Source organism: Drosophila arizonae, chromosome 3, assembly GCF_054131065.1.
Source record: "Drosophila arizonae isolate 15081-1271.41 chromosome 3, UAZ_ARI_1.0, whole genome shotgun sequence".
In the NCBI taxonomy this organism is placed as follows: domain Eukaryota; kingdom Metazoa; phylum Arthropoda; class Insecta; order Diptera; family Drosophilidae; genus Drosophila; species Drosophila arizonae.
In genome coordinates, this window is record NC_142923.1 from 1,592,258 (window position 1) to 1,617,559 (window position 25,302).

At 43.9% G+C, this 25,302-nt stretch overlaps 16 protein-coding genes across 21 annotated transcripts; 8 read left to right on the forward strand and 8 right to left on the reverse strand.

Annotated features, from left to right (window-relative positions):
* Positions 1-164: 164 nt before the first annotated feature.
* LOC108610145 (E3 ubiquitin-protein ligase TRIM45) lies at positions 165-5,253 on the forward strand. The gene is made up of 6 exons (XM_018002057.2): positions 165-1,280; positions 1,343-1,591; positions 1,951-2,178; positions 2,241-2,574; positions 2,767-2,915; positions 3,495-5,253. Exons 1-6 carry the CDS (start codon positions 165-167, stop codon positions 4,110-4,112), a joined length of 2,694 nt encoding a protein of 897 aa, XP_017857546.1. The 3' UTR covers positions 4,113-5,253.
* Su(var)205 (Suppressor of variegation 205) lies at positions 4,177-5,559 on the reverse strand. 3 transcript variants are annotated; one of them, XM_018002077.2, is made up of 5 exons: positions 5,401-5,559; positions 5,101-5,252; positions 4,919-5,035; positions 4,668-4,851; positions 4,177-4,575 (listed from the first exon to the last, which is right to left on the reverse strand). In XM_018002077.2, the coding sequence occupies exons 2-5, from the start codon at positions 5,215-5,217 to the stop codon at positions 4,304-4,306; spliced, it is 690 nt and encodes a 229-aa protein (XP_017857566.1). In that variant the 5' UTR covers positions 5,218-5,252; positions 5,401-5,559; the 3' UTR covers positions 4,177-4,303. The 3 variants fall into 3 exon arrangements, with proteins under 3 accessions (XP_017857566.1, XP_017857567.1, XP_089319876.1); XM_018002078.2 differs by having other exon boundaries at positions 4,677-4,851; positions 5,401-5,558; XM_089463750.1 differs by having other exon boundaries at positions 5,307-5,544.
* Positions 5,560-5,633: 74 nt separating this feature from the next.
* Ssb-c31a (single stranded-binding protein c31A) lies at positions 5,634-6,214 on the forward strand. The gene is made up of 2 exons (XM_018002086.2): positions 5,634-5,769; positions 5,841-6,214. Exons 1-2 carry the CDS (start codon positions 5,707-5,709, stop codon positions 6,117-6,119), a joined length of 342 nt encoding a protein of 113 aa, XP_017857575.1. The 5' UTR covers positions 5,634-5,706; the 3' UTR covers positions 6,120-6,214.
* Positions 6,147-7,081, reverse strand: LOC108610165 (transmembrane protein 222). Of its 3 annotated transcripts, none has more exons than XM_089463753.1 (2): positions 6,946-7,081; positions 6,147-6,816 (listed from the first exon to the last, which is right to left on the reverse strand). In XM_089463753.1, exon 2 carries the CDS (start codon positions 6,775-6,777, stop codon positions 6,253-6,255), a length of 525 nt encoding a protein of 174 aa, XP_089319879.1. In that variant the 5' UTR covers positions 6,778-6,816; positions 6,946-7,081; the 3' UTR covers positions 6,147-6,252. The 3 variants fall into 3 exon arrangements, with proteins under 3 accessions (XP_089319879.1, XP_089319878.1, XP_017857570.1); XM_089463752.1 differs by having other exon boundaries at positions 6,896-7,045; XM_018002081.2 differs by having other exon boundaries at positions 6,147-7,003.
* A 17-nt stretch (positions 7,082-7,098) lies between these two features.
* Positions 7,099-8,142, forward strand: LOC108610167 (uncharacterized). The gene is made up of 3 exons (XM_018002084.2): positions 7,099-7,376; positions 7,453-7,645; positions 7,706-8,142. The coding sequence occupies exons 1-3, from the start codon at positions 7,313-7,315 to the stop codon at positions 7,926-7,928; spliced, it is 480 nt and encodes a 159-aa protein (XP_017857573.1). The 5' UTR covers positions 7,099-7,312; the 3' UTR covers positions 7,929-8,142.
* A 148-nt stretch (positions 8,143-8,290) lies between these two features.
* Positions 8,291-9,170, forward strand: LOC108610166 (uncharacterized). The gene is made up of 2 exons (XM_018002083.2): positions 8,291-8,545; positions 8,632-9,170. The coding sequence occupies exons 1-2, from the start codon at positions 8,476-8,478 to the stop codon at positions 9,081-9,083; spliced, it is 522 nt and encodes a 173-aa protein (XP_017857572.1). The 5' UTR covers positions 8,291-8,475; the 3' UTR covers positions 9,084-9,170.
* A 1,633-nt stretch (positions 9,171-10,803) lies between these two features.
* Positions 10,804-11,666, forward strand: LOC108610164 (uncharacterized). Its single transcript, XM_018002080.2, has 2 exons — positions 10,804-11,041; positions 11,177-11,666. The coding sequence occupies exons 1-2, from the start codon at positions 10,804-10,806 to the stop codon at positions 11,599-11,601; spliced, it is 663 nt and encodes a 220-aa protein (XP_017857569.1). The 3' UTR covers positions 11,602-11,666.
* On the reverse strand, positions 11,616-12,814 carry LOC108610156 (uncharacterized). Its single transcript, XM_018002071.2, has 2 exons — positions 12,400-12,814; positions 11,616-12,342 (listed from the first exon to the last, which is right to left on the reverse strand). The coding sequence occupies exons 1-2, from the start codon at positions 12,616-12,618 to the stop codon at positions 11,680-11,682; spliced, it is 882 nt and encodes a 293-aa protein (XP_017857560.1). The 5' UTR covers positions 12,619-12,814; the 3' UTR covers positions 11,616-11,679.
* Positions 12,815-12,835: 21 nt separating this feature from the next.
* Snx6 (sorting nexin 6) lies at positions 12,836-16,226 on the reverse strand. Of its 2 annotated transcripts, XM_018002063.2 has the most exons (9): positions 16,085-16,226; positions 15,861-15,983; positions 15,322-15,681; positions 15,141-15,262; positions 14,633-15,077; positions 14,388-14,570; positions 13,692-13,709; positions 13,391-13,500; positions 12,836-13,326 (listed from the first exon to the last, which is right to left on the reverse strand). In XM_018002063.2, exons 2-9 carry the CDS (start codon positions 15,864-15,866, stop codon positions 13,233-13,235), a joined length of 1,338 nt encoding a protein of 445 aa, XP_017857552.1. In that variant the 5' UTR covers positions 15,867-15,983; positions 16,085-16,226; the 3' UTR covers positions 12,836-13,232. The 2 variants fall into 2 exon arrangements, with proteins under 2 accessions (XP_017857552.1, XP_017857553.1); XM_018002064.2 differs by lacking the exons at positions 13,692-13,709; positions 16,085-16,226 and having other exon boundaries at positions 15,861-15,997.
* On the forward strand, positions 16,219-18,177 carry Gmd (GDP-mannose 4,6 dehydratase). Its single transcript, XM_018002066.2, has 3 exons — positions 16,219-16,374; positions 16,862-17,297; positions 17,356-18,177. The coding sequence occupies exons 1-3, from the start codon at positions 16,219-16,221 to the stop codon at positions 17,934-17,936; spliced, it is 1,173 nt and encodes a 390-aa protein (XP_017857555.1). The 3' UTR covers positions 17,937-18,177.
* Positions 18,178-18,182: 5 nt separating this feature from the next.
* On the reverse strand, positions 18,183-19,468 carry mRpL28 (mitochondrial ribosomal protein L28). The gene is made up of 3 exons (XM_018002070.2): positions 19,326-19,468; positions 18,409-19,223; positions 18,183-18,350 (listed from the first exon to the last, which is right to left on the reverse strand). Exons 1-3 carry the CDS (start codon positions 19,344-19,346, stop codon positions 18,284-18,286), a joined length of 903 nt encoding a protein of 300 aa, XP_017857559.1. The 5' UTR covers positions 19,347-19,468; the 3' UTR covers positions 18,183-18,283.
* A 31-nt stretch (positions 19,469-19,499) lies between these two features.
* LOC108610168 (uncharacterized) lies at positions 19,500-20,277 on the forward strand. Its single transcript, XM_018002085.2, has 3 exons — positions 19,500-19,637; positions 19,703-19,767; positions 19,821-20,277. The coding sequence occupies exons 1-3, from the start codon at positions 19,619-19,621 to the stop codon at positions 20,163-20,165; spliced, it is 429 nt and encodes a 142-aa protein (XP_017857574.1). The 5' UTR covers positions 19,500-19,618; the 3' UTR covers positions 20,166-20,277.
* On the reverse strand, positions 20,261-21,724 carry eIF3i (eukaryotic translation initiation factor 3 subunit i). The gene is made up of 3 exons (XM_018002069.2): positions 21,588-21,724; positions 20,917-21,406; positions 20,261-20,861 (listed from the first exon to the last, which is right to left on the reverse strand). The coding sequence occupies exons 1-3, from the start codon at positions 21,588-21,590 to the stop codon at positions 20,374-20,376; spliced, it is 981 nt and encodes a 326-aa protein (XP_017857558.1). The 5' UTR covers positions 21,591-21,724; the 3' UTR covers positions 20,261-20,373.
* On the reverse strand, positions 21,590-22,623 carry Scox (Synthesis of cytochrome c oxidase). Its single transcript, XM_018002074.2, has 2 exons — positions 22,191-22,623; positions 21,590-22,130 (listed from the first exon to the last, which is right to left on the reverse strand). Exons 1-2 carry the CDS (start codon positions 22,621-22,623, stop codon positions 21,769-21,771), a joined length of 795 nt encoding a protein of 264 aa, XP_017857563.1. The 3' UTR covers positions 21,590-21,768.
* Positions 22,624-22,719: 96 nt separating this feature from the next.
* Polr1C (RNA polymerase I and III subunit C) lies at positions 22,720-24,211 on the forward strand. The gene is made up of 3 exons (XM_018002067.2): positions 22,720-22,849; positions 22,915-23,179; positions 23,243-24,211. The coding sequence occupies exons 2-3, from the start codon at positions 23,043-23,045 to the stop codon at positions 24,105-24,107; spliced, it is 1,002 nt and encodes a 333-aa protein (XP_017857556.1). The 5' UTR covers positions 22,720-22,849; positions 22,915-23,042; the 3' UTR covers positions 24,108-24,211.
* On the reverse strand, positions 24,080-25,264 carry l(2)05714 (lethal (2) 05714). The gene is made up of 3 exons (XM_018002076.2): positions 24,816-25,264; positions 24,367-24,750; positions 24,080-24,301 (listed from the first exon to the last, which is right to left on the reverse strand). Exons 1-3 carry the CDS (start codon positions 25,029-25,031, stop codon positions 24,206-24,208), a joined length of 696 nt encoding a protein of 231 aa, XP_017857565.1. The 5' UTR covers positions 25,032-25,264; the 3' UTR covers positions 24,080-24,205.
* Positions 25,265-25,302: the final 38 nt, after the last annotated feature.

Consider the following 25,302-nt stretch of genomic DNA (forward strand, 5'->3'; position numbering starts at 1 on the left):
GCATACGACGCTTTGGCCGTGCAGCTTCGAGTCAAGCCATAGGCAGTTGGTAATGGAACGCGCAGCTGTCAATTGAATTCACTCACAGTTATTTTCTCTATTTCGTATTGGGTTTTTTACTGCCAGATTCCATCAGTTGCATAAGCAACTAGCCAATCGAAGTCATGAGCAAGAGCAACAGCAAACTCACATTCAAGCGACACTCCAAGAGCAATCTCCTCGACTATGAGCGATTGCAGCTGTCAGCTGCAGCTCCAAATACCACAGCAGCAGCAGCAGCAGCAGCAGCTCCCACTTTTGCTCAAGTGGACAAAATGCAGCTAAAGCTGAGTACGAGCAAAATAAAGCTGCAAGGAGCTGGCGCACAGGAGAAGCAGTCCGAGCAGGTGCAACAGGCGCAGCAGGTGGAGCAGCAGCTGATGGTGCTGGAGCTGGACGCACTGCGTCGCAAGTCGGCGCCACAGCTGCTAAGCTTCAGCATAGCACCTGCTCAGCTGAGCGCAGCTGCTACTAGCCAGGCAGTGCCACGCCTGCCCGCCTACGATTCGCGCAAGTGCATCCGACGCTCGCGCACGGAGCTGCTGGTCACCGATAGCAACAGTGATCCGAGCACCAGCAGCCTAACGAGTTCCACTTCACCTGAATCCCTGCTGGACAACGTCTTGAGTGAGGCGTCGGCGGCATCTGTGCCAAGCACCAGCAGCGCAAGTGATATAACTGTGGCGCCACCCCCACCTCCACCGCCACCTCCTCCCTTACCACCGCCTCCTTCTAAGCTCCGCTCTTCTATAATTCCGCCCCAGCCCAGGCGCCTGCTTAACCTCAAATCCTCGCCAGAGCTGCGCGTCTCCCCACCCACACCCGATCTGGAGGTCAGCAACCTGCTGCTTCCATCAGCTGCTGCCAGTGATTACTATGAGACCGCCTCGCAAATCTCGCGCAGCTATACGCCCTCTCCAGCTGGCACGCCCCAGATCTCACCCTCCTCCAGCTTGAATCTGCCAGGTCAAGCAACGAGCTACGTGAATATCATTTATCCCGAGGATCTGAAATGTGCCATCTGCATGGATGTCTTCACGGATCCGCGCACCCTGCACTGCCTGCATTCCTTCTGCCTACAGTGTTTGGTCAATGCGAATCTCCGAGAGGAGGCACTCTGGGAAGAGCACTCCAGCTACAGCCTACTCCCCTCCACGCCCGACACGGCCAACGAACTGGCCACCATCTCGCCAGCGAGGCAGCGGGGCAGCAAGAAGTCCTTGGATCGATTGGCACTGAGGGTAGCTAGAATTGGATTAGAATGCTCTCCACAGACTTCAGTTAACGATTGTTTCTCTTCCAGGGCAAACGCTCGACCTCCGCCTGCTCCTCCAGCATGCGCTTGAACAACAGCTTCGCCAACGATCCAGGAGCTGTGCGTAGCATACGCTGCCACAGCTGTCAGTTCGTCACGGAGCTGCCAGCTCTGGGTGGAGTGCGTCAGCTGCCACAGAACTTTCTGCTAGTGCGACGCATTGAGGCACTGCGTCTGCAGGCGGGCGAGGATGTCATCTCGAAAGTCTGGTGTTCTCTATGCAGTGAGGAAATTAATGTAAGAATGGAAGACTCGTAGAGAGAGAGAGAGACAGAGAGAGACAGAAAAACAGAGAAAGAGAGGTAGATAAAAGAAGACAGAGAAAGAAAGAGAAACAGAGATAGAAAGTGAAATAAATGAGAGTCTATCTGGCCCTACCTCTATTTCTCTCCCTCTCCCTCTGACCTTTCCTCAGGTAGTGCACATAACAGCATCATTGTCTAATAGCGGGCAGGAGCCCATCGTCCATCGTATGGATGGACTTTCTTTAGCACACAGCTCTTCTCTACTCCATCGATATGCCTAACCGGCATAGTACACCAGTTGGACAGATTGTAATCCCAATATATTGTCCCCTTTCGTCTACCCCTTTACAGGCCACATACCACTGCATCAGCTGCACTCTCAATCTCTGCTCGCTATGCAAGGAAGCCCACGAGCGACAGCGCAGCACCTCGAATCATCACATGCGCAACATACTCGAGCTGCGACGGGCACGCAAGCAGAAGCAGCAACAATTTGGATTGGGGGATAGCCGCCAGGTGCTGCTCAAGTGTGGACTGCATGGCTTCGAGCTGAAGTCCTTCTGCATATCCTGCCAGCAGGTGAGTCCCTGTAGTCAATGACAATCGAGGGAACTTTGTAAGATCAACGTGTTTTCTTTCAGCTCGCTTGTCCGGATTGCTTGGTGCTTCAGCATCGCAACCATCGCCACGAGACGGTGGCCAAGGCCATGAGTCAACTGCAGATGGCCAAGAAGCTGAGTGATGCCACGGAACAGACGCGTCCGCTTTGCCAATATGCGGAGCACTCGATCGAACGGCTGCGCGAGATAACGCGCAGCATCAATGCGAGATGCGATGACATTCAGGCCCAGGTGGAGAGCTACATGAATCGCTACTTTGAGGCACTGCAGGCACATCGCAACACGCTGCTGCAGCAGGTCAACCGAGCCAGGGAGTCCAAGGTGGAGCTCATCATCAACCAGCAGCTGGAATTGGGTGAGAAGCCAACTGGGTTAAAGTAGGGGCAAATACAATGGAAGGATCCTGAGTAGAGAGTATACTAATTGGTTTCCTATGGTGGACTTGCTGTCTTACAAGAACACCACAGGAAATTGCTACGGATAGTTATAGTATATGAAATCTGAAATTCCTTTAACATCTGTACTTAATCGCATACTGATCTTCTAGAGAAACGCACGCAACAGGCCATGGAAGCGATACGCTTTGGCCAGGAACTCTCGGAAATTGGGGCCGATGTTGAGATACTAAGTTTTGCACGCATTCTATTGAAACGCTTCGAGTACTGTCAACAGTTCAAGCCGCCCGTCGATCCCAAGGTGTGTATGCCATAGGATAGTTCCATAGGATAGATCTAGTAACTAAGCAAGCTCTTAAAGTAGACGAGGGTATCGTAGCTACCCAAAAATCTCGCGAGCAAAGCAAAACGTTTTGGCTTTGTAGCAACTGTACCGAGCTGTACCGAGCACATGCTGTGTACCTATCCAGCATGTGCTGGTAGTCCCGTCGGACTACCTCATAGCATTGCTAGTTATGTTCTTCAACTATCTGTATTTAATAGCAATCCCTTAATGATCTCCGATTCGCTGCACTTTCTATCCAAAATCCGCGCGCCGGGCAACTGTACCTACCAGTACATTTAACATGTGCTCGGTACAGTCCCGTCGGACTACCTCATAGCATTTCTAGTTATTTTCTTCAACTATCTGTATCTAATAGCCTATAATCCCTTACAGATCCCCGATTCGCTGCACTTTCTATACAAAATCCGCGCGCCGGGCAACTGTACCTACCCGTACATTTAACATGTGCTCGGTACAGTCCCGCCGGATCTTCTCATAGCATTTCTAGTTATGTTTTTCAACTATCTGTATCTAATAGCCTATAATCCCTTACAGATCTCCGATTCGCTGCACTTTCTATCCAAAATCCGTGCGCCGGGCACTAAGGAACAGCACGATATACCTCTGTACGGCATTATAACAATGCAAACGGTCGAGCCGTCGCTGTGCACCCTGCAATGGGAGGGGTTTTCACAGCTGCGTCTGCACCGGAAGGTGGATCTGCAATTGCTCACGCGCGACGCAGATGGCGTGGCGCTGTGTCATGGCGGATTGGAGATCAATTGCATGATTAAGTACAAGGATGCGAATGTGAAGTACCTGCCCGTCGAGGTGTCCGACCATCGCGATGGCACCTACAGCATCTCCTTCACGCCCGACACGCAGGGCACCCTACTCCTGATGGTCTCCATCAATGATCGGCCCATCAAGGGCAGTCCCTACACCTTTCACTCGCGCCAGGTGCGTCCACACACTGGAATCTACCACTGTTGCGCCTTCTGTTCCAGCAAGGGCAACAAGAGTGTCAAATGCTCCTGCGAAGGACGCATGCCCGGCTACAGCGGCTGCGGCCATGGCCATGCAGGGCATCCAGGACGCCGACATTGGTCGTGCTGTGGCAATGTCCTGGAGAACTCCGAGTGCAGCGTGGCCAACAAGCTGCTCAATTCCTAGAGTGCCCAGTTTCTGCAATCCTGTAAATCCTCGATTCTACCACAAAGAATAGATTCTTCATCGATTTTCCGTTTACTCAAAATTTTGTAGTTCATGTTTATTTGTTGGAATTTGATGATAAAAATACATAATTGTTAAGTATATTATGCTGAGAAAATATATTCGTGAATAATAAAATCCTGGTGTGAGACTTAATCTTCATTGTCCGAATACCAAGAGAGCCGCTCCTCATAAAAACGAATTACCATTTGGGGTATCTTGACGTTGGCCACCGTCGATGGCACCATCTCCGCCTGATCGACGCCCTTGAATTGGATAAGGAATGTTAGCCGACCATTATTATCGGAGGCGCCCAATATTTTTTCAGCTTCCAGGCCACGATCGAAGCCAGTGCCACCAGCGGGTACTAGATCACCACCATCCTCTGAATCGACGCGCTTTGATTTATTACTCGCGGGTGCAGCTAAAACATAGTTATCAATATTAGTCATTTTAAGTCTATACATATATTAGTAACCTTTGTATATACATATATTGTATAATCTGAACACATACACTTCTTACCTGGTTCCTCGGACTTTCGCTTGCCGCCGGCACCACCAGCGCTACCAGCAGCGCTGCTGCCACCAGTACTGCTGCTGTTGGTAGTTGTACTGGTGCGTCCCGTCTCCCTGACCTTGGCACTGCTGCCTGGTCGATCTTTTTTTGAACTGGTCGAATTTGTAGATGCTGCATTGGCCTGCCAAACACGCATCATATAATCAACTTGCGAAAACAGCACCAATTAATTTTCACACACTACTTACCTCATCTTTGCGACTCAGCTCATATTGTTGTATAAGATCCTGGCAATCCAGGTTGCCTTCCGGCTCCCAAGTGTTTTCAGTCTCTGGATAGCCCTTCCACTTAAGATAGTATTCCACCTATGAATGTGTTACAGCGAGCAAATTATTTCACAATTCTCTTTACCATGCAACGTTATACAAACCTTTCCCTTGCGCACACGACGATCTAAAATTTTTTCCACTGCGTATTCCTCCTCCTCCTCCTCCTCAGCGCCAGAAGATGGGTTGTTGCTCTCAGGATTATCAGCCTTCTTGCCCATTTTATATGTGTATGTATGTGATTTTTACTCTAAAGCTGTACCATAGAAAATATAGAAGCGCGCATGTACATATGCATATGTGTAGTTACATTTGTATGTATGTATATATGTAAGTACGGCCAAAAAATAACAATGTGCACAAATTTGCAGAAAATCGAAATAAAAGAACTCGCGCACGCTTACCAAGAAACTTTTAATTTAATTTAACTTTTACCAAATGGTTTTACACTTTTATCTTAATATTCTTACAACGACATACTAACTAACTCAAAATACGTAGAAAAATGCGCGTCTCGACAAATTATGCCGCCGCTCAGTTAGAAATAGAATGCGGTAGATTCGGCGTCTAGTCGCCTTTTGCGTGAATGTTCACATGTGAATGGCAAAATGTTATAGCGCACTGTGAATGGCAACTCTGTTGACGCAAATTATTTGCGCCAAATTCTTTTTATCATCGGCGAGAAATTGAAGTCACAAATTGAAATAAAAATGCCAAAAATCAAGAAGGCTGAAAGAAAATCCTCGTCCGACAGCGATAGCGGTCCGGACGATGTAAGTTTATACATGATTTCATCAAATGACACACTTATATTTCAAGTGCACCCGCAAACTAAAATTTGCAGCGTAATCCACCGCCGAGCAAAAAGTCAAAGGAGGGCGCCGATGTTAAATCAAATAAGAATGATAGCGGAGATGGCAGTGAAACCACCACATGGACTCTAGAGGGCATGCGCCAGGTGCGCATTAACGAGTTTCGCGGCCGTAAAATGGTTGACATACGCGAACATTATGAGAAGGACGGGAAAGTCTTGCCGGGCAAGAAAGGCATTTCGCTGACGCTTTCACAGTGGAAAAAATTACTAGCAGTAGCTGATGATGTTACTCGTGCTCTCGAGAAATGAGAGCAAATTAACAAAAACCACAAATAATTTTTAGTACTTAGCAGCTTTGTACATTTCAATAAACTACACACTAATAAACATGGATCTTAAACGTACATATGTAGCTGTAGAGAGCCTGGATTAGTTGTAGATCTTAAAAGTACACAACAAGTGAAACTATAATAAGTATTAATATAAGAAACGGCAACCAAGTCTTAATAAAGCCGCAGAAGTTCACATATTGTCCGCAAATGAACATCCAAAAGCATAAAATTATCATATTCCAGCTGGTGCGATTCAAGTAGCGCATATTGCACAGCGCTGTGGCCACATGCGAGTGGCAATTATCACAAAAGAGATTATGCATGCGTGTGCCATAGAGCACCGAGGCCTTGGTTACGCCCTCATCCCAGGCAAAGGAGCCGCCTTCGACATTTTTCGGATGCAAGCGCATATAGCGTGTGGGTCGGCCGAATGCCATATTATCCTCGGTGACTAGATACGGCCCAGCGAAGTCCCGAATAACTCCATTGCTCATACAAATTCCCATGTGTCCGATGAATGGTAATATCCAGGTAAGCACTGGTATCGGGGTCCAAACAATGCAATATGGATAACGATCTGATTTCCGATCGATGGGCGGCAATCGCTGCGGCAGAGGCTCATCGGCACCACCCATTGTTCGTTCAATGTCTTCCTGTGGCTGCGTCTCGCTGGACTGCGACATATTAAAAGAATGTACGAGAAAAAGCAATCAACCAGTACGGCTCATTAAATGATTGCGTTGATATCAATACCAATTTTCCGATTGTAATAAAGGGCTGATAATGTTGGAAAACTCACGTACACTCACGAGTTTATGCACATACACATACAAATATGTTTGTTTACAATGCTAACGTGTTATCAAAAACTTATCGATATGGCTTTAAGTAACTCTGAAACAGCTGACTGTGCTACAGGTCAAGTTGCCTATAACGAACCTAAACTACTCATCAGAATTGAGGTCAGATGTCGCAAGGTCGTTAAAACAGACAACTGATAGAAACTTGATAGGTATTAAGGCGTAGAAATGATCTAGAAAACAAATTAAGCTGCGACAGGCGTTCGATTTCAATACATTATAAAGGTTTCAAATAGTACCCAAAGCAGAACACAACATACATACATACATATTTGTCGCTGCAATTAGACCATTTGGAAAAAATAGAACAATGACGCAGGTGTTCATAAACGGAGCCACGGATGCAGCCAATGTGCGGGAGCATGACAGCCTAGGTGCCAAAGAGACTTGCTAAATGAATTGTTAAATACATAGATGTATAGTTAAAAATGTAATACTTTTCTGTTACAGATGCCTCCATACAGGAGCTGATTCGTGCTGCTGCAGAGGCACGCAATCACGCCTATTGCCCATACAGTAATTTTGCAGTTGGCGCTGCCATACGAACGAGCGACGGCTCCATTTACACTGGCTGCAATATCGAAAATGGCGCCTATGCCGCCAGCATATGTGCGGAAAGAACGGCGGCGGTGAAAGCCCTAAGGTAAGGGTGATGTTTATATAACCAGCTAGTGATGTCCCAATAAGAATACGCTCCTTTCAGCGAGGGCAAACGTCAGTTTGTGGCTTGCGCGGTTGTGGCACAGCAGGACAATGGCTTTACAACGCCCTGTGGGGTCTGTCGACAGTTTCTAGCCGAGTTCGCCAGCAACGGCCGGGATATAGCCCTGTACGCAGCGAAGCCCACCAACCTACCGCTCCGTGTACTCTGCACCAGCGTGCTGCAGCTGCTGCCAAACGGCTTCAGCTTTTCCAGTAGCAAGTGAAGCGCATACCTTCAACGATTTTATACCATGTGCAATATTTTATGTGAATAGCGTTACTCCTAGATGTTTATGCCCTATGAATTACTTTGTGTGAATACCCGTATTTGAAGCGAGTTGCAACTGTGAAGCAACCCTCTTCTGATGTCTTATGTACCATTACAATACACTCGCATTCACACATACAAACTTATAGGCACTCACCCACACACACACACACACACCAGTTTTGTTGTTTTCTCTCTATGTCAGTACGTATTTGTTATGGTCTATGCGCGCTCTCCGAACAGGTCGTTATCAACGGCTAGCAGCTGCTAACGGTTTGCACTTCGGCTAAATGCTTACATATGTACATATGTATATTTTTTGACTAGCTCAAAACAAGCGGACGAGAAATACTGTCCATTTGCCGTTGGACGTTCGTAAGCAACACACGGACCCGCACGCAGAAACCATATTTTGTTAGCTAAACAACTGAAATAATTTATAAATAACAACAACCGTCGCCCCCGCCAACGCCAACGAATCAAAACTCATTTCTATATAAATTATGTCGCATCTATTGAATAGCTTGGCACAGCCCGAGGTTAAGGAGACCATCTTACCCTACGGCAAGTTGGGTAAGTGGTGATCTATTTGCAGCTGTTGACGTATGCATAGACTGTGACGTATTGATAGCTTATGACGTATCGCCCTCTTTACGCAGATGCAACCGCTCAGGAGCTCTTACGTGCCGCCCACCAGGTGCGCCAGCGCGCCTATGCGCCGTATAGTGATTTCAAAGTGGGCGCCGCGTTTCGTGCCACAGAAGACAGCCAGCAAGTGTTTACCGGCTGCAATGTGGAGAATGCTGCATTTACGCCGACATCGTGCGCCGAGCGGACGGCCATTGCCAAGGCCATCAGCGAGGGTTATCGCCAGTTCTCATCCGGTGCGGTGGTCGCCTATAAGCCAAATGAGTTTGTCTCGCCCTGTGGCGTGTGTCGTCAATTTATCAGAGAATTTGCGGGCAACACTGATATGCCCATCTATATAGGCCAGGCCAATGACGCACAGTCGCCGCAGGAGCAACTGGAGGAGCCTTTCCACAATGACGATCTAATCCTTTGTACATCGATCTTCAACCTATTGCCTCACAGTTTCCACACCTACAAATAGAACTAGAAAAATTGCAAGATAGTACCAATTATGTTGTTCAATATTTTTTATTAAATGCAATAAAAGCTTATTTTATTTGATGGAAAATTAAGTTTTTATTTTAGTTTAGCGATTCAAATTTTCAGCGATCATATACATATATATATATATATTTTTTTTTTTTTTTATTTACTTTATTATTTTTTTATAATAAGTAAATAAATGGAATTTACATTAGAATTTAAGTTAACACATTTTAATCTACATACTTTTTTATTGTCAGTTATATTTAGTTTTTCCTTGATTTGCTATGTTTTATGTTTTGTAAAATAAATTAATTCATACATTTGTTGTTCAATTTATTTTCGTATTTAATAGTTTGTATATTTTAAATATATGCAAATATACTAATTTTAAATTAATATTTATTGTTATTTTTTTTTTTTTTTTTTAATATATATGAAAATTTATTTATTTTTGAAGAAATTTAATTCTTTATGAATTTCATATTCAACTCAATGAAGTAGTTCCAAGTTGAAATACCTAATTGAGGGAAATAGCTTTTTCAAAAATGTATTTAAGCCAATAAATATAAATCAAAATGTTCATGCGACGATTTTTTAGAAATTGCATCACGTATATACATCCCCTGTACTCTAATGCTTTGATTAATAAAATAAAAAGCGATCTTATCAGCTTCTGAGAATCTAATCGGTTTGATAGAGAAGTGCAATAGGACGATGAACATCTTGGAAACTTTCTAATCAATCAATAACAACCAAGTTAGGCTATAAAAAAAGAATTATTTATTAAATAACAAAGAAAGAAGTTTGGTGGAAATAACAAAATTCATTTGTTGAAATTTAAGTGGAGCGAGAGTTTCGTTCATGAAGAATCGAAGAATTTAAAGCAATTGAACTGAAATTCGAGCTGACAAACTTTAAAATAGTTTCAGATATAAGATGAATTTATTAAAAAAAAAAAAAGTGAGAAAATTTTATTTGAGAGTGTAAATGAAATAAAAAAATTCATTTACTTTTCGAGACAGCTTAAACTAGAATACGCCTAATCGTCATAGCTTATCCCCTTCAAAGTCGCGCGCTCAAACACACATACATGCATGCATAATATGTATGCACTTGCGTTACTTTGTCTCACTTACTGTTGCTGTTCCCCTATGCTTTCACCCTCATGCCTATTCTACATCTATGATCACATTTGTGTCTGCATGCAAAATTATTGAAAGTACTTGTACTCGCACTTTGACTCCTTCAAAAAGTTTTGGGCCTAGCTTCTACATATGTCAGTTATTTAAATTATTCATAATAAATAAAAAAAATTTAATAGAAAATAAAAATGATGCACTTGGGACCGAATAAAGCGAATCTTTGGAACCTTCTAATCAATCAATAATGATAAACAAGTTAGGTAATATAAAGAGAATTCATTGTCATTATCAGAATGAATTGTTCATTAAATATCGATGAAAAAACTTTGGTGGTAATAACACAATTTGTTGAAATTTAAGTTTAAGATATTAGAGAGAATTATCTAAAAATACAGGCATACATATATCATAATTTGAGTCCATATAGAAGATAGTAGGCCTTTGTAACATGAATGCTGTCAATTCAATAATTTGGTATAGAAATATTTATGTTTTTGGCCTAATGCTAGGAGGACTCTACAAATTAATATAAAAATATATAGTTTATAAGAAGAAAACAGAAGTAATATACTAATGTCGCAGAAACGTAAAGAACTGAAAAAGTGCATGAAACGTCTCGATGCGCTGCAGAAGGAATTAGCCAAGCAAAAGACATGCAGGAAGCTGAAGCTCTATATGGATCAGCTGAGGGAGCTGCAGCGTGAAGTGGATCGACGGCAGCCATGTCGGACGGGATTCCCAGTGAGCGAATCCGTTATGCTGCCACATCCAATCAAACTTTGCGAATATACCATATGCTTCAGTCAACTGGGTGAGCAAGTGTGCCAGCAGGAGTAGACAGCTTTGGCTATCAGTTTCCCTCCCTCTGCTTTCTATTTTAACTCCATCTCATGCAATACTCCTTACTCTCGGCATCACCTCTTTAATCCGTCCACTTTCTTCACAGATAACTGTGGCCGTGAGCTATTGGAGGATGCACTGAACGCACGGTGCTTCGCCTATGCTCCGTATAGCAATTTCAAGGTGGGCGCCGCATTTCGCTCGAAGGGCGGAAAGGTCTTCACTGGCTGCAATGTGGAGAATGCGGCGCTCACACCAGGTTGCTGTGCAGAACGAACGGCTATGTTGAAGGGCATCAGCGAGGGTTGTAGGGCCTTCAGTGCCGGCGCCGTGGTGGCCTATCATCCGGCCGGGTTCACAACTCCTTGCGGTGTCTGTCGTCAGTTTATGAACGAGTTTGCGAAGCTAGATGTACCCATTTATATAGCGCAGGCGCCAGAGTCGAGTGCCCCAGTGCCAGTGTTCGAGGACGATGCGGAGGTTCTGGTCACGTCAGTCTATCACTTGCTGCCCCATGCGTTTACGGTATAATAACTTTGTGAATGTTAGTTGTGAATATTAAATTAAAATATATATTTGGCGGTTATCAACTTAAACGTAAATGCAATCTTAAACGTATTTGCGAACCGGATCGCCGGAGCCGTAGATGCCATACTCGCTCGACTTGGCAAACGGAGCAAAGGGCTCGGAGACGAGCACGGGCTGCACATCCGTTGTATCATAGTCGATATATTCCTTGCTCAGCCTGGGGTTCAAATAGTTGGCACGAACCTCGGTGATCAGGCCGGTGTGTGGAACACATTTCAGCTGACTTGGGTACTCCAGGCGACGCTTTGGACAGGCGAGTGCATTCGTCTCATCGCACATAACCTCATCCGCCACGCGAGTGACATGCGTGGTGGTCTCCCCGCCACGCTCTGCCCAATTCCAAAAGGTGATAGTGTCTGGGGCGGCAATGCTGGCCTTGATATCTTGTGGCGTGTAATGGACGTAGGAGAGATTATATGTAGTCGCCGACGGATCCAAATATTTGGTATAGCCAATTTTGGAACGATCAATAAGTACTTTGGTGGTCTCCACCGGAGTGGGCATGCGAATTGGTATCTGGTCTGCCTCGAATGGGAGGTCAACGAAGGTAAAGGCCTCCTGGGAGACGCTAATAAGTGGCTTTGTCTTGCGCTTAATAAAACGTAAATTGCCCTCCTCGAAACGCTTCATGTATTGCGTTTTCATATTAAGCGAAGGATTCCGCAGGACATTCGGATCGGGATACTGCGTGGAGAATAGGTGTGAATACCAGAACTCAGTTCATCGAAAGCCGCAACTCACCTTCCACACATAGTTGCTTGATATTTCAGTCAGCTGCTTCTCATGCAACAAAGGATCCCTAACAAAAATGCCCTTGTTGGAGCATTCGCGGGGGGCGTTCAGCTTGCTGCCCAGGCGAGTGTCCGTAATGTGGCGATGTCCACGATATGTGGAGGTACGCCAATCTGGGGACTTATCGCTGGCCGGCAGCTTCGGATCAAAGCAACCAAACTCATCCATGATTTCAACAACAATTTTCAATTAAATTAAATATTTAACGATGATAACAATTTTCAGTTAGTTTTTGGCTGGGTTGTTAGGCGGAAAATTTCGATGGGGGTCTTCCAGTACACATTGCCCTGGCAACGTTCACCAAACAGTATAGATATACAACAATAATAATATATAGGTGTGATGCTACAAATGCTTTGACAATATTTAAAAGGCCTATGATGTGTATAATTATATAATTATATATGTATATTCTGTATTCAATGTTTATACAATAGTAAATGTTCATAAAGGAATGCTTGTTATACAATATCTATATATACATATCTATAAAAGCGATCTGTTTCACAAACCAAAATTCATATTCGCTTATATATACATATACATAAATATACGAAAGCTAGATCTTAACTATATGCGATATATGTATATGTATCTGCATATGCACACATACATATAAATATATGTATTTATATTTGTAGTTAATAAGAGATAATAAAACTGTTTGCTTAGCAAAAACCAATTGATTTACTCCTTGGAGGGGGCCTTGGCTAATAATTTATGGTGTATGTGTGTGTGTGTGTAAGCAATGTGTGCAAATGATGAAAGACAGCTTCAGCTTTTCAGGCGATTTCCTTGAGGGCCAGCAGCGATTGGCGTAGATAATCATACTGGCTTTTAGCATGCTTGATCTCCAGATCGGATAGCTCAACGAGACTGCAGAAAAGTTGAACTTAGTGAGTTTGTATATCAAATAAATACATAAATACAATATAAATACCTCTTTTTAAATGCTGCCACGCGTCGATTGCGGAACCCAATCAGCTCTTCCTTGCCGCAGGCGGACATGGACTCAAACTTCTCACAAGCCTCGGCTTGAGCAGTTTCAGCCTGCATTAAACAAGGCAGGCATTAGCAGGAATTGTTTAAACAATAGAGTGTATACAAAGACATGCATTAAGTTTTACAGAGGAATTGCTATAAGGCATGCAGCAATGCAACTAAATGTAGAATGTAGAATTTTGAATTTGCAAGCTAGACTAGATGACCAATTGATGTGTTAAACGTTAAATGCCAAATACCTCTTGCACCTCCAAAGGCTGCAGCGGAAGACACAACAACAAGAAGAACACGAAAAGAGTGAGCCACAAAGTAGGAGAAGAAATGCGGGAAAGAGTTCAATGTGAAGTTTGTGAGTACGCAGAATATTTTACAATACATATGCCATTGCAGCGTCGACCACAATTGTTTCAAAATTGGTTTGTTAAGAGTTGGAGAAATAGACAGGCAATAGGACAAATTATGCTCCACCTGGCTGAGCTGCTATAGCCAGACAGACGAGAGTTGCTTAATTTAGTTAGGAAAGTCGGCAGCTAAATGCAAATAGCTAAAGAACTTAGGAATGCTATTTAAATTAAAGCTGGATTAATAGTTTCAAGGTATATGCTAAACTATAACTATGTATATCGAATTTAATTCTGACTTTAAGCCCTGCTTATAACAAGTTATTCGATATTACAGAAATTCAGTAAGGTGGGAACGTAGGACAGATGTCTTTGAAAGCAAAGCATATTTCGACTAAGAGTTTAAAAGCACTAAATGTGATGTCAATTGCCAGCTTTTCGATATTGAAGATATAGAAGTTAATTATTAATGCAAATTGTCTGCTCAGCTGATAAGTCAAAAGAATTTGCTGCCAAGCACCGGTGAGCATATAGAGAAAAAAGATTTTAGAAAGGCGAAACAAAAGGAAGAGCTGCTCTCTAATAAATATTTACCGCATGCACATCCTTGTTCTTAGAGCGCGCCTTCTCCAAGTTGCGATTGGCTGTCTCATAGGCAGCCAAGCAGCGTAGGCGACGTATCAACAAAGCCTTTGCTGCATTGCTGTCGCGCTGATAATAGCGCAAAGTGTCGCCGAGCTTCAAGTCCTGATCGCTTGCCACGCGTGTCTCCAGATTCTAAACAGAGTATAGATAAGCACCAATTAGCTAAAGATGATATGAAATACTATTAAGTTCACCTTTATGCGCTCAAACACCTCCGCTGACTTGGCCACAAATGTTTCCATATTCCCCTTTTCTGTTGTAGAGAGCTCTGTGAGGGCATTCGATATCTTCTGATGTGAATAGCCCACATCTTTGTGGCGCTGCGTCATCTTCTCAGTGCGTGATGCTGCCTCGCGCAAATGGCCGTGGTATTCGGTAAGGAACTGCAGTTCGTTCTCGAAGAAATCGTTGACATCACGCACAGTAGCACTCAGCAATATCTCATCTGTCGTCTTGCCCAGAGATTTGACGAAGCCTCCAAAGATGGCCATCTTCTTGCGTGGCTTGGCGCACAGATCTTGATCGTATTCCAAAAATACCTTAAGATGCTGATCGACACGAAAGACGGGATGACTAGCCAAACGACGCAAAAAGACTTCGTGCATAGCAACCGTTTTCTTGAATGTGGCCAGATACTCCCTAAAACGATAAAGCACATAAGTTGTAAATCGATGTAATGCACTCTCAAAATGGTGAACTTACGCCTCCAGTTCGGATTTCATTTTCTTGAACTCTTCTTTGGTCATATTGCCTTCGCCTTCGCCTAGACGCTGTAGCTTCTCACGCGATGCATCGAAGTCGGGTCGTGGCGGACAGGGCGGTATCTATATAAAAAAAAGTCTTATAAAATTAGGAATTTACATTTAGTTTATAGACTACTCACAATGTAGCCCGCATAGTCTTCATTCTCCTCGATGCGATCGTGCAACCAAACGAACTCTTCATGCTGCCGCACCACATTATTATCCTTTTTAGTAAAGCCAGGCAGTGTGGTGCGTGTGTGCACGGTAAATTTGACCTTTTCCTTTTCACTGAGCGCATCAGAAATTTCAACATGCAGCGCGTTCTCTCCTAGTGCTGCAGGTGTTACAGGTGCCGACGATGAGCTGTCAGGTGAAGTAGCACTTCCGCTTCCATTTGTTGCTGTTGCTGGAGCCAGTGGATTGTTTGGCGACGCGATTTCCATTGTACCCCCATTATTGGTAGCGGGACTATTCAATATGTTTGATTCATCCGTGCCGTCCTATAAGCGAGTATAAAGCAACAACAAAAAAACTTATACACACTCAATTATACGCCCATTAAACTGATAAGCAGCTCTTTGTGTGTCCGTTTCCGCTGCGATTAACCGGTGCGCATTTAAACTGCGTTAATCATCAGCCTTTAACTTAAAAGTCATTCTCTTTTCTTTTTTTAACTTACCATCATTTTGTATAAATTTATTTTTTTATAACAATAATTTCAATTTAATAACTGGCCTGCGTTTGTGTACGTCGAACTGATTGGTGCTGCCAGACCAATGAGCTTTTCCATTGCAGTATTCAGCTAGAAGGTAGCGCATATGAGAGAACTTAAATGAGCAATTCAGCTGTACGTTTGTGACGTCATGGTGTAATGCTTTCTATGATGTATTTTTTTTTCGCTACCTTTCATATGTATAATAATTCTGTAGCGGGTGGCAACTGTTGCCCACGTAGATAAAGAAAAATTGTTTATACCGTGGACTAACTCGCCTTTTGGAAAAAAGAAACAAAATTTCGGTTGAACTCAGATAGTTAACATGTCCGCAAGTGATGGAGCTACGGGAAGCAAACAAGTGCGTCTGTCCAACAATCACAATAGCAAGGATTTGAATGGAACAGCAGCCCTCGCCGACGAAGGTGACGCAGCCAATGCTCGTGACAAAATAGCGTTGATAACCGGCATAACGGGACAGGTATGTGTGTGTGTAAATGAATGTGTTTACTGGTTACATACGTGGACAATAATACACGACGAACAGATTAAAAAAATAAGTGTGTATAACACATTTCCTCAATCATTTAATAAACACCCTAACGAAAAGTATTCTAGTTATATCAGAAGATGTGTTACAGCTATTGTTTATAAAAGCTGATCTTCCATTTTAGTTGCAAGTGTTAGTAGGGACAATGATATAGATCTAGATGGTTGAGTTAGTCTAATTTTGTAAATAGATGAAGTCAAAAAATTCAAAAACAAAGAATCTAAACGAAATGGCCGAAAGATCTTAAAGATACATCCCGTGGCAACGCTCTTTATGTTTATAGAGATCTTCGTCAACTCGTTTTTAATTTAAACAAATATAACGTATTAGCCACTAGCTAGAAAGTTAGCAAGGGTATTCTACATGGGACTTTCAGAAAACAACACTCTGTTACAACTTTAGCGTCTATTATTTACAGGATGGTTCCTATCTGGCCGAGTTTCTGTTGAAGAAGAACTATGAAGTGCACGGCATCATACGACGTGCCAGCACGTTTAATACAACACGCATTGAGCATTTATATGCGGATCCGAAGGCACACAAAGGCGGACGCATGAAACTGCATTATGGCGATATGACGGACAGCAGCAGCCTGGTGAAGATCATTAATATGGTGAAGCCAACGGAGATTTATAATCTGGCTGCACAGTCGCATGTGAAAGTCTCTTTCGATTTGAGCGAATATACGGCAGAGGTGGATGCAGTTGGCACACTGCGCATACTGGATGCAATACGGACATGTGGAATGGAGAAAACGGTTCGATTCTACCAAGCGTCCACGTCAGAGCTGTACGGCAAGGTTGTGGAGACGCCACAGAATGAACAGACACCCTTCTACCCACGTTCGCCCTATGGTTGGGATAGAACATAATATTTTCAGAGAACAATTTGCTAATCTTCTTCCCTTTGCAGCATGTGCCAAGATGTACGGCTTTTGGATAGTGATCAATTACAGGGAAGCATACGATATGTTTGCCTGCAATGGCATACTGTTCAATCACGAGAGTCCGCGACGTGGCGAAAACTTTGTGACACGTAAAATTACCCGATCGGTAGCGAAGATTTTGTTAAATCAAATGGAATACTTTGAGCTGGGCAACTTGGACTCAAAACGCGATTGGGGACATGCCAGCGACTATGTGGAGGCCATGTGGATGATGCTGCAGCGTGAGACGCCTGCAGATTATGTGATTGCAACTGGTGAAACGCACAGCGTGCGGGAATTTGTGGAGGCAGCATTTAAGCACATCGGACGTGAAATTACGTGGAGAGGCAAGGGCGTGGACGAGGTAGGCGTGGAACGCAACACGGATATTGTGCGCGTCCGCATCAACCCAAAGTACTTCCGACCCACTGAAGTGGATTTGCTGCAAGGCGATGCGTCGAAGGCTAAACGTGAGCTCAACTGGACGCCCAAAGTTAGTTTCTTGGAGCTGGTCACCGATATGATGAACGCAGACATCGAACTGATGAAAAAGAATCCCATTGCATAGATTATGGATCGCAACAGGGCATAAACTGGCACAAAGTTTCACTTATACATACACATTATATATATAGATATTGATATATAGGCTTAAGAATGTAAAGTGTTTTATGTTTCCTCGACGGGATTTGCAATCATTCCTCTTTTTACTACTTTGTCGTGAATGTCTCTCTATTTCTGTCTATATGCCGTTTCCTTAAATGTGCGTAAGTATTATACACTTGCAATAAATATGTTTAAACACCAAGGTTGATTCAGGTATTAATTTTGACGGACTGGATAAATCCAGTACAGTGTTTTAATATATTTAATTTCAACATATAACCAGTAGTAGCTGACTGAATGCAAAGTCCTTTACGTTTCCTTCTTGCCAAACGGATTTATTTTCGACAACCAGCTTGAAGATGGGGTCGACGATTCACTGTAATAGAAATACGTATTTAGCTCTTTGCTGGAGCATGGTCGGAATGGATACTTACAGCTTTGTCAACGCATCAATATCCGCATCGCTGTGATCGCCATGGGAAACAGAATCTCTTGGATCCTTTTTACCAGCTTCCGCAATTCCCGCTTCGCGCAAGCGCTCAATCAACTTGCTACGAAACTCAACTTTATGCGGAATCACCTTTTCGGCTGCGCGTAACTGATCTTGCAGCTTACGTATAGCTTCGAGGTAGGTGTGGCCATACCAATCGATCTCCTCGGACGTATATGATGCCAGATACGGACTGTACTCCTTGAGCACCTCACTTTGATGTTTGGGTTCAGCGGATAGGGCAGGGCAGCCCATTTGCAGCGACTTCAATATTTTGCGTTTCAGCTTTAATGCTAAAGCTGAACGCAAATCGCATGCCAAATTCTTGAGCAGATAGTGATCAAAGCCGTGGCACTCGTGGATCTGTTCCAACGTACGCTCCGTAACAACTACCGACATATACTCATTGAGCACCTGACTGTGCACCACGGAGCGTCGCAACGTTGGCACCCAAAAATGCGGCACACGTCGCTTTGTGGACTGGCGCTTTTGGAAGCCTTTGATCACCGCCTCCCCGCCCCATATACCCTGGTGTGATTCCGGTGTATCGATGAGTGGGAATGGTATGCTTTGAACGGGTTTGATTGCGTTCGTCACTTCGTCCCGCTCCCACTCACTCTCCTTGGGTATATAATGCACCGCCGCTGGCTTTGTTAGCTTCCATTCGCGCCAGAATTTCTTGTATGCTTCCGGCAGCTGGGCTCCGAGGCCCTTCTCGAAGCGACCTGGACGCTTAAATCCATTTAGAAGCTTAACGCCCTGATAAACAATATCAATTTATAATCAAAATGTATATTAATAAGAATGCGCTGCGATTGCGTCACAGAAACGCGGAAGCTTTCAACTTCCACAGATACCAACCTGCGGGGTTGCGTGGGCCATTCTCTATGGTGCAATCGGTGTGTTGACAGATTACTTTTATTACAAAAAAATTTTGTTTGTTACTCTAAAGTTATAAATATATATTTTTTTCGTTTTTTGTTTCTGCCAAGCTTATCGTACGTTTTCGTCTGCCTCCCGTTTGACACACAAACAGCTGATGCGTGCCAACGTTTAACTGTGAATGACAATATTGCAATAATATTTTGAAACAGTCTGGCAGCCCAAGTGCTCCATCGAATCCACAAAATATATTCTAGTAAACATACAACGACATGTCCAAACCAGATTCAGGTAGTAAATAAATCAACAAAAGCAATGCATAGTTTTTTAAATCATTTTGTTTCCTCAAAACATAGGTGAAGCATCCAAGCCCGACAATGCGCCACCCTACAGTTTTAACTATGATTACGCTACCTCCATGGTTCGTGTTAGTTAGATCGTACTGCGATTGTGTTTTAATGTTTCCATTCCCAGCGAGCTCCACCGCCCACATACGAGCAGAGTCAGCAACAAGGGGCTGACAGTGCACCAGCTGCAATGCCTATGCATATACCTAGCAATCAGTATTATGGAATGATGCACCACCAACAATTGCAACAGGGTCAGCAGGAGTACGGCTTAGCTGGACCCAGCACCTCTGCCGAAGCTACTGCAGCGCATGTATTAAATATTGATCCACGAGCCTCCTTGCGAACCACAGCTTCGGGTGCTGTTGTTGTGCCGCCACCTCCGCCTGGTTGCCTGCCCACACCTGCACAACTGGCTGCCATGCAGGGCAAGCCGGTTGTGGTGCAGCAGAAGAAACGTTCGTTCTTTTAAGGCCTTGATGAAGATCGGTTGCAATAACTCGAATGCCTCCTGCTGCTTATTATATACATATATATGCTTTTAATGTTTTACTTAATAAATGATAATTCGTCTTGTTCTCGCATATATTTGAAAGTTATCTATGCACATGTACATGGCGCGCATCGACGATGATGACGAAAGATTGTGGAACTACTAACAACTACAGACCGGGCCGGAACTACTCGAAAATATTCTCAAAGTATGTACTATCAAATGTCTGGACACGCACGAAACCATCTTCGCCACCGGAGGCGTAACTCTTGCCATCCGGATGGAAGGCCAAACTGTTGATGGGACCGAAATGTCCCTTAAGACGAGCAAACTCCTCCTCGTAGATCAAATGGAAGAAACGCGAGTCGAATTTGCCCGCCTTCGTTGACGTTGTGGTCACCTCCATCGCATCCTGGCCACCTCCAAGCACAACATGATCCAGTATCGGACTGATTGCAGCTGAGTTCACTGGCCTCTCTGTTTTGTAGGTCTTCAGGCACATCAGAGACTCGGAATCGAACAGCTTGGCTGTGGTATCCTTCGAAGCGGTCACAAACATGGTGCCATCTTTGCTTAACTGCATGTCATTGATTCCTGCCGTGTGATCGGAGCCGGAGTCAACAACCTTTTGTCCCTTGCGGATATCCCAAATGGCAATGTTACCATTGTCATGACCTAAAAGTGAAGTTCATTATTTCTGAACGCCGATTGAGTTAGCCTTTGAACTTGCCTGTTATAATAGTCTCATCGAGAGGTCCCCATAGCATGGAGGTGATCTTTGACTCCACCATTGGGATACGAAGCGTGGGCGCCTGCTCAGATAGAGATGAATCTGCATTACGTACATCGATGATGAAGAGCTCGCAGTTCTGACCCATCGCCTTGTCCGTGGAGTACGCTGCCTGGTTGCCGGAGAAACTGAAATTGCATGTACGCACCGAAGATTTAGCCGCTATGGAAGCAATCACAGTGCCATATTCGACATCCCAGATTTTGGTGGTCATATCGCCGGCACCGGTGATTAGCTTCCTAGTTTCCCAGTCCACGTCCAGGCACCATACGGCTCCCTGATGGCCATCGTAGGTGCCGAGACGTTCGCCGTTCAACGAATACCAGACATTTGGTTTCTGATCCTTGGAGCATGAAAAGAGCAGATCGCCTTCACGATTGTATTTGATTTGCGTTATGGAACGCTCGTGGCCTTGCAACATCAACGGACGCTGCAAACCAAAAAACAATATTATTTCAATTTATTGCAAAAACTAAGCACGAAGAGCCGCCTTTTAAGGTTATGTTGTATACAGAATATAGGAAATTCTTTTGCAACCATACCCTTCAATGGCGCTTTTAACAACACTTTATTAAAGAAAGTTCTTAGGCTAATTTGCATTATACACACACCATTTTGGTATTTTATATATATTTATTGCGAGAAAACAAAACAATTTCTGCAACATCCACGCAGCACAAACGTCAAAAAGAGCGAGTATACAAATTTGACGGGGTTGTTATGCCGAGTGCTGCCAACTTGATACGAAATAAAATTTTAAATATAACAAAATCTGTGGCAACGCCAGACAGCTTAACTGAACCAGCCCTTTTTGTTCATTGAATTCCATTTGGCTATGTTGACCAGAATCGATGCCACACACTGATCCTTGTCTCGGTTCTGCCCGTAATAATCAACAAATTCACCATCTGGATTCACCAGGTACATGATGATGGTATGATCGACAATGTAATCGTTGTCCTCGTCGCGGGGTCCAGCGCTAAAATAAACTCGGAAAGCTTTGCAGACATTTCGTATTTGATCCACAGTGCCCGTTAGGCCAAGCAACTTGGGCGAGAACTCCTTTACGTATTTGCCTACCACCTCCTTCGAATCACGTTCTGGATCTACAGTTATGAATATGGGCTGCACTGGCGGTGCTTGCGGTGACTTTTCTACAAATAAAATAATGACTTACATTATTTGATTCACATTGAAATATCATGAAGACGTACCAACTTCATCGACCACTAGTGCCATTTTGTCCAGCTCATCTGGGCAAATGTCGGGGCAATGGGTGAATCCAAAATAGATAAGCAGCCACTTGCCCAGAAAGTCCTCCGACTTGCGTACCACGCCTTCTGAATCAATCAACTCCCAGCGACCGCCAATGGCGGCCTTGCCCAGTTGTCTTTTGCGCTCCCTTAACCGTGCCTCATCCTTTTCATGCTTTACATATAACATAAAGGCAAGACCTCCTGCGCCCAAAACACCAATCACTGACAGACTCTTCCATGATATCGGTCCCTTGCCCTTTGTGGGATCACTTGCTTTTTGGGCCATATAACGCTGTCCCCATGACTGTGACTGTATCTGCAGCTGCGTGCGAGAACTCGATTGCGTCCAACGTCTGCAGCCACCAATTAAACGTTGCAATGTACGCGACATTTTTTATTTTGCTTTTACCAAAGATTTACGTAAAAGCTGCTGCTGGAGAACCTACTTGCCGGTTAAATCGCTAATACTTGACATTCACAAAGCTCCGCACGGTGCTGCCAACTCGGCCCAATCTTGCGCAATTACACAATTTACAGATCTGTTGCGATAGTGCAATTGATGTAAATCTATGTGATTATTAATAAATTGAATATTTATCATGCATCGAATGTTGTTGGTAATGAAATATTAAATAATTATTAAAATTGGCATTGTATTGTTATACATAATTTACAATCGCAGCGACTCTGTCACGAGTAGCCAAGGATTGCGCATCTCTGATTGTTTTGACAACAACCACGTGCGGCAACGAGTCGACGGTTGTGCTTGCATCTTTACTTTAGATATTTCTGAATTGTAAAAGTTTTAAAATGCCTGACCATAAAAAGAAACCGTTGCTCTACATGGAGGAGTACAGAACAAAGCAGGATCCTCAGGATTATGGGCTGGCAGATGAGGTCTTCAATATGGACGTTTTCAAAAGCAAATTGCAAGTGGTAATCGTACGGTAAGTCTCCTGCAATACAGTTACACGAAGTACCGTTCCACTATATTTATACTCCAATCGCAGAAATGATGAAGAGCATGGCTTGGAATTTGATTTGATTGGCGTTTATCCAGCAATCGCAAACGCCTTTCGTCGCCTGATGCTCAGCGAAGTGCCCAGCATGGCCATTGAAAAGGTTTACATATATAACAACACCTCGATCATCCAAGACGAAGTGCTGGCCCATCGTATGGGTTTGCTGCCGCTTCGAGCAGATCCCCGTCTGTTCGCTTATCGGACTGACGAGAGCACGGATCAGGGCACCGAACAGGATACGCTGGAATATGAGCTGAAGGTTAAATGCACGCGGCGTAAGGATGCAAGCAAGGATCAATCTAACTTTGATGATATCTACAAGAATCATAAGGTCTACTCTGGGCACTTGAAGTGGCTGCCCAAGGGCAAACAAGCGCAGATTTATAGCGAAAACAGCGTTGGCTGCATCCATGAGGATATTTTGATTGCGCAGTTGCGTCCAGGACACGAGTTGGATCTACGTCTGATTGCTGTCAAGGGCATTGGGAAGGATCACGCCAAGTTCTCCCCAGTGGCCACCGCCTACTATCGTCTACTGCCACAGATAAATCTCACTAGAGAAGTGCGGGGCAAGGATGCCTATCTGCTGCAGAGCTGTTTCTCACCCGGCGTCATCGGCATCGATGAGAATGAGAGCGCCTATGTGAAGGATGCACGTTACGACAGCTGCAGTCGTAATGTGTTTCGGTATCCCCATCTGGCCGATGCTGTCACTATGGGTCGTGTACGTGATCATTACATCTTCAGTGTCGAATCTGTGGGAGCCCTGAAGCCGGAGGTAATATTCCTGGAGGCCGTTCGAGTGTTGAAGAAAAAGTGTCGCAGTTTTATCGATGAAATCGAGGCGGAATAAACAAAACATTTATTTCGGTGTATAATTTAGTTATGCTTGTCAATATATATATGTAAGTAATTATATATAGCATGATAATAAGTTTAAGTTTGGTACATTTAAAAGTTGCGTTTTGATTTGCGCTTCAAGATCTTAAGTCTGAATTCGGTAAGCACCACCTGCAATCGCTCCTGGCAGAGCAAAGCATCCTCCAACTGGAATGACAATTTAATAAATATTAGTCAGATTGCAACCAGGTGAGGGTCATCTATCAGCTCACCTCCATGTGATTCAGTTGTAGGGAAACACTCTTGCCGAACAGATCGAATTCGCTGATAATATTATCGTCAGTCAGATTGTCTTCCTGCATTTCATCAATTTTGAATTCTTGGATAGTTTCAGGCTTAACATCTTGTTCCATTTCCGTGTCGCTAATTTCCTGTAGATACTGCTGCTCCATATCATCGTTGCCCAACAGATCTTCTAGTATCGAGTCATTGGAGCATGTGTCTGGCTCCAAAGGCACCTGCTCAATGCTCTCCGACACTTTATCCGTTTTGGAGCGTTTGATGATCTTTGGTTTTGGCTTGGTAGCGAAAATAAACTTTTGTGAAATTTGCTTTGGCTCCTCCTTTGTGCCGGGCTCCATTTTAATGGGAATGCTCTGCAAGAGCAGAAGAGGAATAAGGAGCACTAGTTGTTGGAAAGTGCTAATGGTAGTTCGCTTACCTTTGATCCGAGGTGATGGCTTTTGAGAGCCTTTTGATGCTTGGCCGTATTGTGATGCTGTTTAATGGATGCCAGACGCGCCAACACATTGGCGTCGCATATCTTGCAATGAGCCGAGTAGCCATCGTCGCCACGGCAGAGCCACTCGGAAAACGACGGAAATCGTTCCCAATCTTCGCGATATTTTTGATGGTACAGCCTGCGCACTTTGCTCATGGCTTTTGCCTCAGAAGGCGATTGTTGAATTCTTATTATTTTGGCAATTGTGCTGCAACTTTTGTCAGACGTGTTATTAGCGTTTATTTTGTTTTGAATAAAGAGCGCCAAATCCTTAAGTTGTGTATTTTATTTGGTAATTCTTCTAGTATTTACATAAAAAATAGACCAAAACATTAAATGGTTAGTGCGACCGCGTACCCACAATGCGTAAGTTGCCAAACAAAATTATTATTTTAATTACAATCAAATACCGAAAATACCATATTTG

Coding starts and splice junctions, on each gene's coding strand:
- LOC108610165 (XM_018002081.2), bottom strand. CDS start 6,825: ATGTCGCAGTCCAGCGAGACGCAGCCACAGGAAGACATTGAACGAACA.
- LOC108610164 (XM_018002080.2), top strand. CDS start 10,804: ATGTCGCAGAAACGTAAAGAACTGAAAAAGTGCATGAAACGTCTCGAT. Junction 11,042..11,176: donor CATATGCTTCAGTCAACTGG/GTGAGCAAGTGT, acceptor CTTTCTTCACAG/ATAACTGTGGCCGTGAGCTA.
- Gmd (XM_018002066.2), top strand. CDS start 16,219: ATGTCCGCAAGTGATGGAGCTACGGGAAGCAAACAAGTGCGTCTGTCC. Junction 16,375..16,861: donor TAACCGGCATAACGGGACAG/GTATGTGTGTGT, acceptor TATTATTTACAG/GATGGTTCCTATCTGGCCGA. Junction 17,298..17,355: donor CTACCCACGTTCGCCCTATG/GTTGGGATAGAA, acceptor TTCCCTTTGCAG/CATGTGCCAAGATGTACGGC.
- Snx6 (XM_018002063.2), bottom strand. Junction 15,078..15,140: donor ATGAAATCCGAACTGGAGGC/GTAAGTTCACCA, acceptor TTATCGTTTTAG/GGAGTATCTGGCCACATTCA. Junction 14,571..14,632: donor AGGTGTTTGAGCGCATAAAG/GTGAACTTAATA, acceptor TACTCTGTTTAG/AATCTGGAGACACGCGTGGC.
- LOC108610168 (XM_018002085.2), top strand. Junction 19,768..19,820: donor ATGATTACGCTACCTCCATG/GTTCGTGTTAGT, acceptor TTCCATTCCCAG/CGAGCTCCACCGCCCACATA.
- Scox (XM_018002074.2), bottom strand. CDS start 22,623: ATGTCGCGTACATTGCAACGTTTAATTGGTGGCTGCAGACGTTGGACG. Junction 22,131..22,190: donor ACTAGTGGTCGATGAAGTTG/GTACGTCTTCAT, acceptor TTTTATTTGTAG/AAAAGTCACCGCAAGCACCG.
- Ssb-c31a (XM_018002086.2), top strand. CDS start 5,707: ATGCCAAAAATCAAGAAGGCTGAAAGAAAATCCTCGTCCGACAGCGAT. Junction 5,770..5,840: donor GCGATAGCGGTCCGGACGAT/GTAAGTTTATAC, acceptor TAAAATTTGCAG/CGTAATCCACCGCCGAGCAA.
- LOC108610156 (XM_018002071.2), bottom strand. CDS start 12,618: ATGGATGAGTTTGGTTGCTTTGATCCGAAGCTGCCGGCCAGCGATAAG. Junction 12,343..12,399: donor CAAGCAACTATGTGTGGAAG/GTGAGTTGCGGC, acceptor TTCTCCACGCAG/TATCCCGATCCGAATGTCCT.
- eIF3i (XM_018002069.2), bottom strand. Junction 20,862..20,916: donor CGATGAGACTATTATAACAG/GCAAGTTCAAAG, acceptor CTTCACTTTTAG/GTCATGACAATGGTAACATT.
- Polr1C (XM_018002067.2), top strand. CDS start 23,043: ATGCCTGACCATAAAAAGAAACCGTTGCTCTACATGGAGGAGTACAGA. Junction 23,180..23,242: donor TTGCAAGTGGTAATCGTACG/GTAAGTCTCCTG, acceptor CTCCAATCGCAG/AAATGATGAAGAGCATGGCT.
- LOC108610166 (XM_018002083.2), top strand. CDS start 8,476: ATGTCGCATCTATTGAATAGCTTGGCACAGCCCGAGGTTAAGGAGACC. Junction 8,546..8,631: donor CTTACCCTACGGCAAGTTGG/GTAAGTGGTGAT, acceptor CTCTTTACGCAG/ATGCAACCGCTCAGGAGCTC.
- LOC108610145 (XM_018002057.2), top strand. CDS start 165: ATGAGCAAGAGCAACAGCAAACTCACATTCAAGCGACACTCCAAGAGC. Junction 2,179..2,240: donor TCTGCATATCCTGCCAGCAG/GTGAGTCCCTGT, acceptor GTTTTCTTTCAG/CTCGCTTGTCCGGATTGCTT. Junction 2,575..2,766: donor CAACCAGCAGCTGGAATTGG/GTGAGAAGCCAA, acceptor CTGATCTTCTAG/AGAAACGCACGCAACAGGCC.
- mRpL28 (XM_018002070.2), bottom strand. CDS start 19,346: ATGGCCCACGCAACCCCGCAG. Junction 19,224..19,325: donor TGGCCCACGCAACCCCGCAG/GTTGGTATCTGT, acceptor ATTGTTTATCAG/GGCGTTAAGCTTCTAAATGG. Junction 18,351..18,408: donor ATTGATGCGTTGACAAAGCT/GTAAGTATCCAT, acceptor TTTCTATTACAG/TGAATCGTCGACCCCATCTT.
- LOC108610167 (XM_018002084.2), top strand. CDS start 7,313: ATGACGCAGGTGTTCATAAACGGAGCCACGGATGCAGCCAATGTGCGG. Junction 7,377..7,452: donor GCGGGAGCATGACAGCCTAG/GTGCCAAAGAGA, acceptor TTTCTGTTACAG/ATGCCTCCATACAGGAGCTG. Junction 7,646..7,705: donor GCGGCGGTGAAAGCCCTAAG/GTAAGGGTGATG, acceptor CGCTCCTTTCAG/CGAGGGCAAACGTCAGTTTG.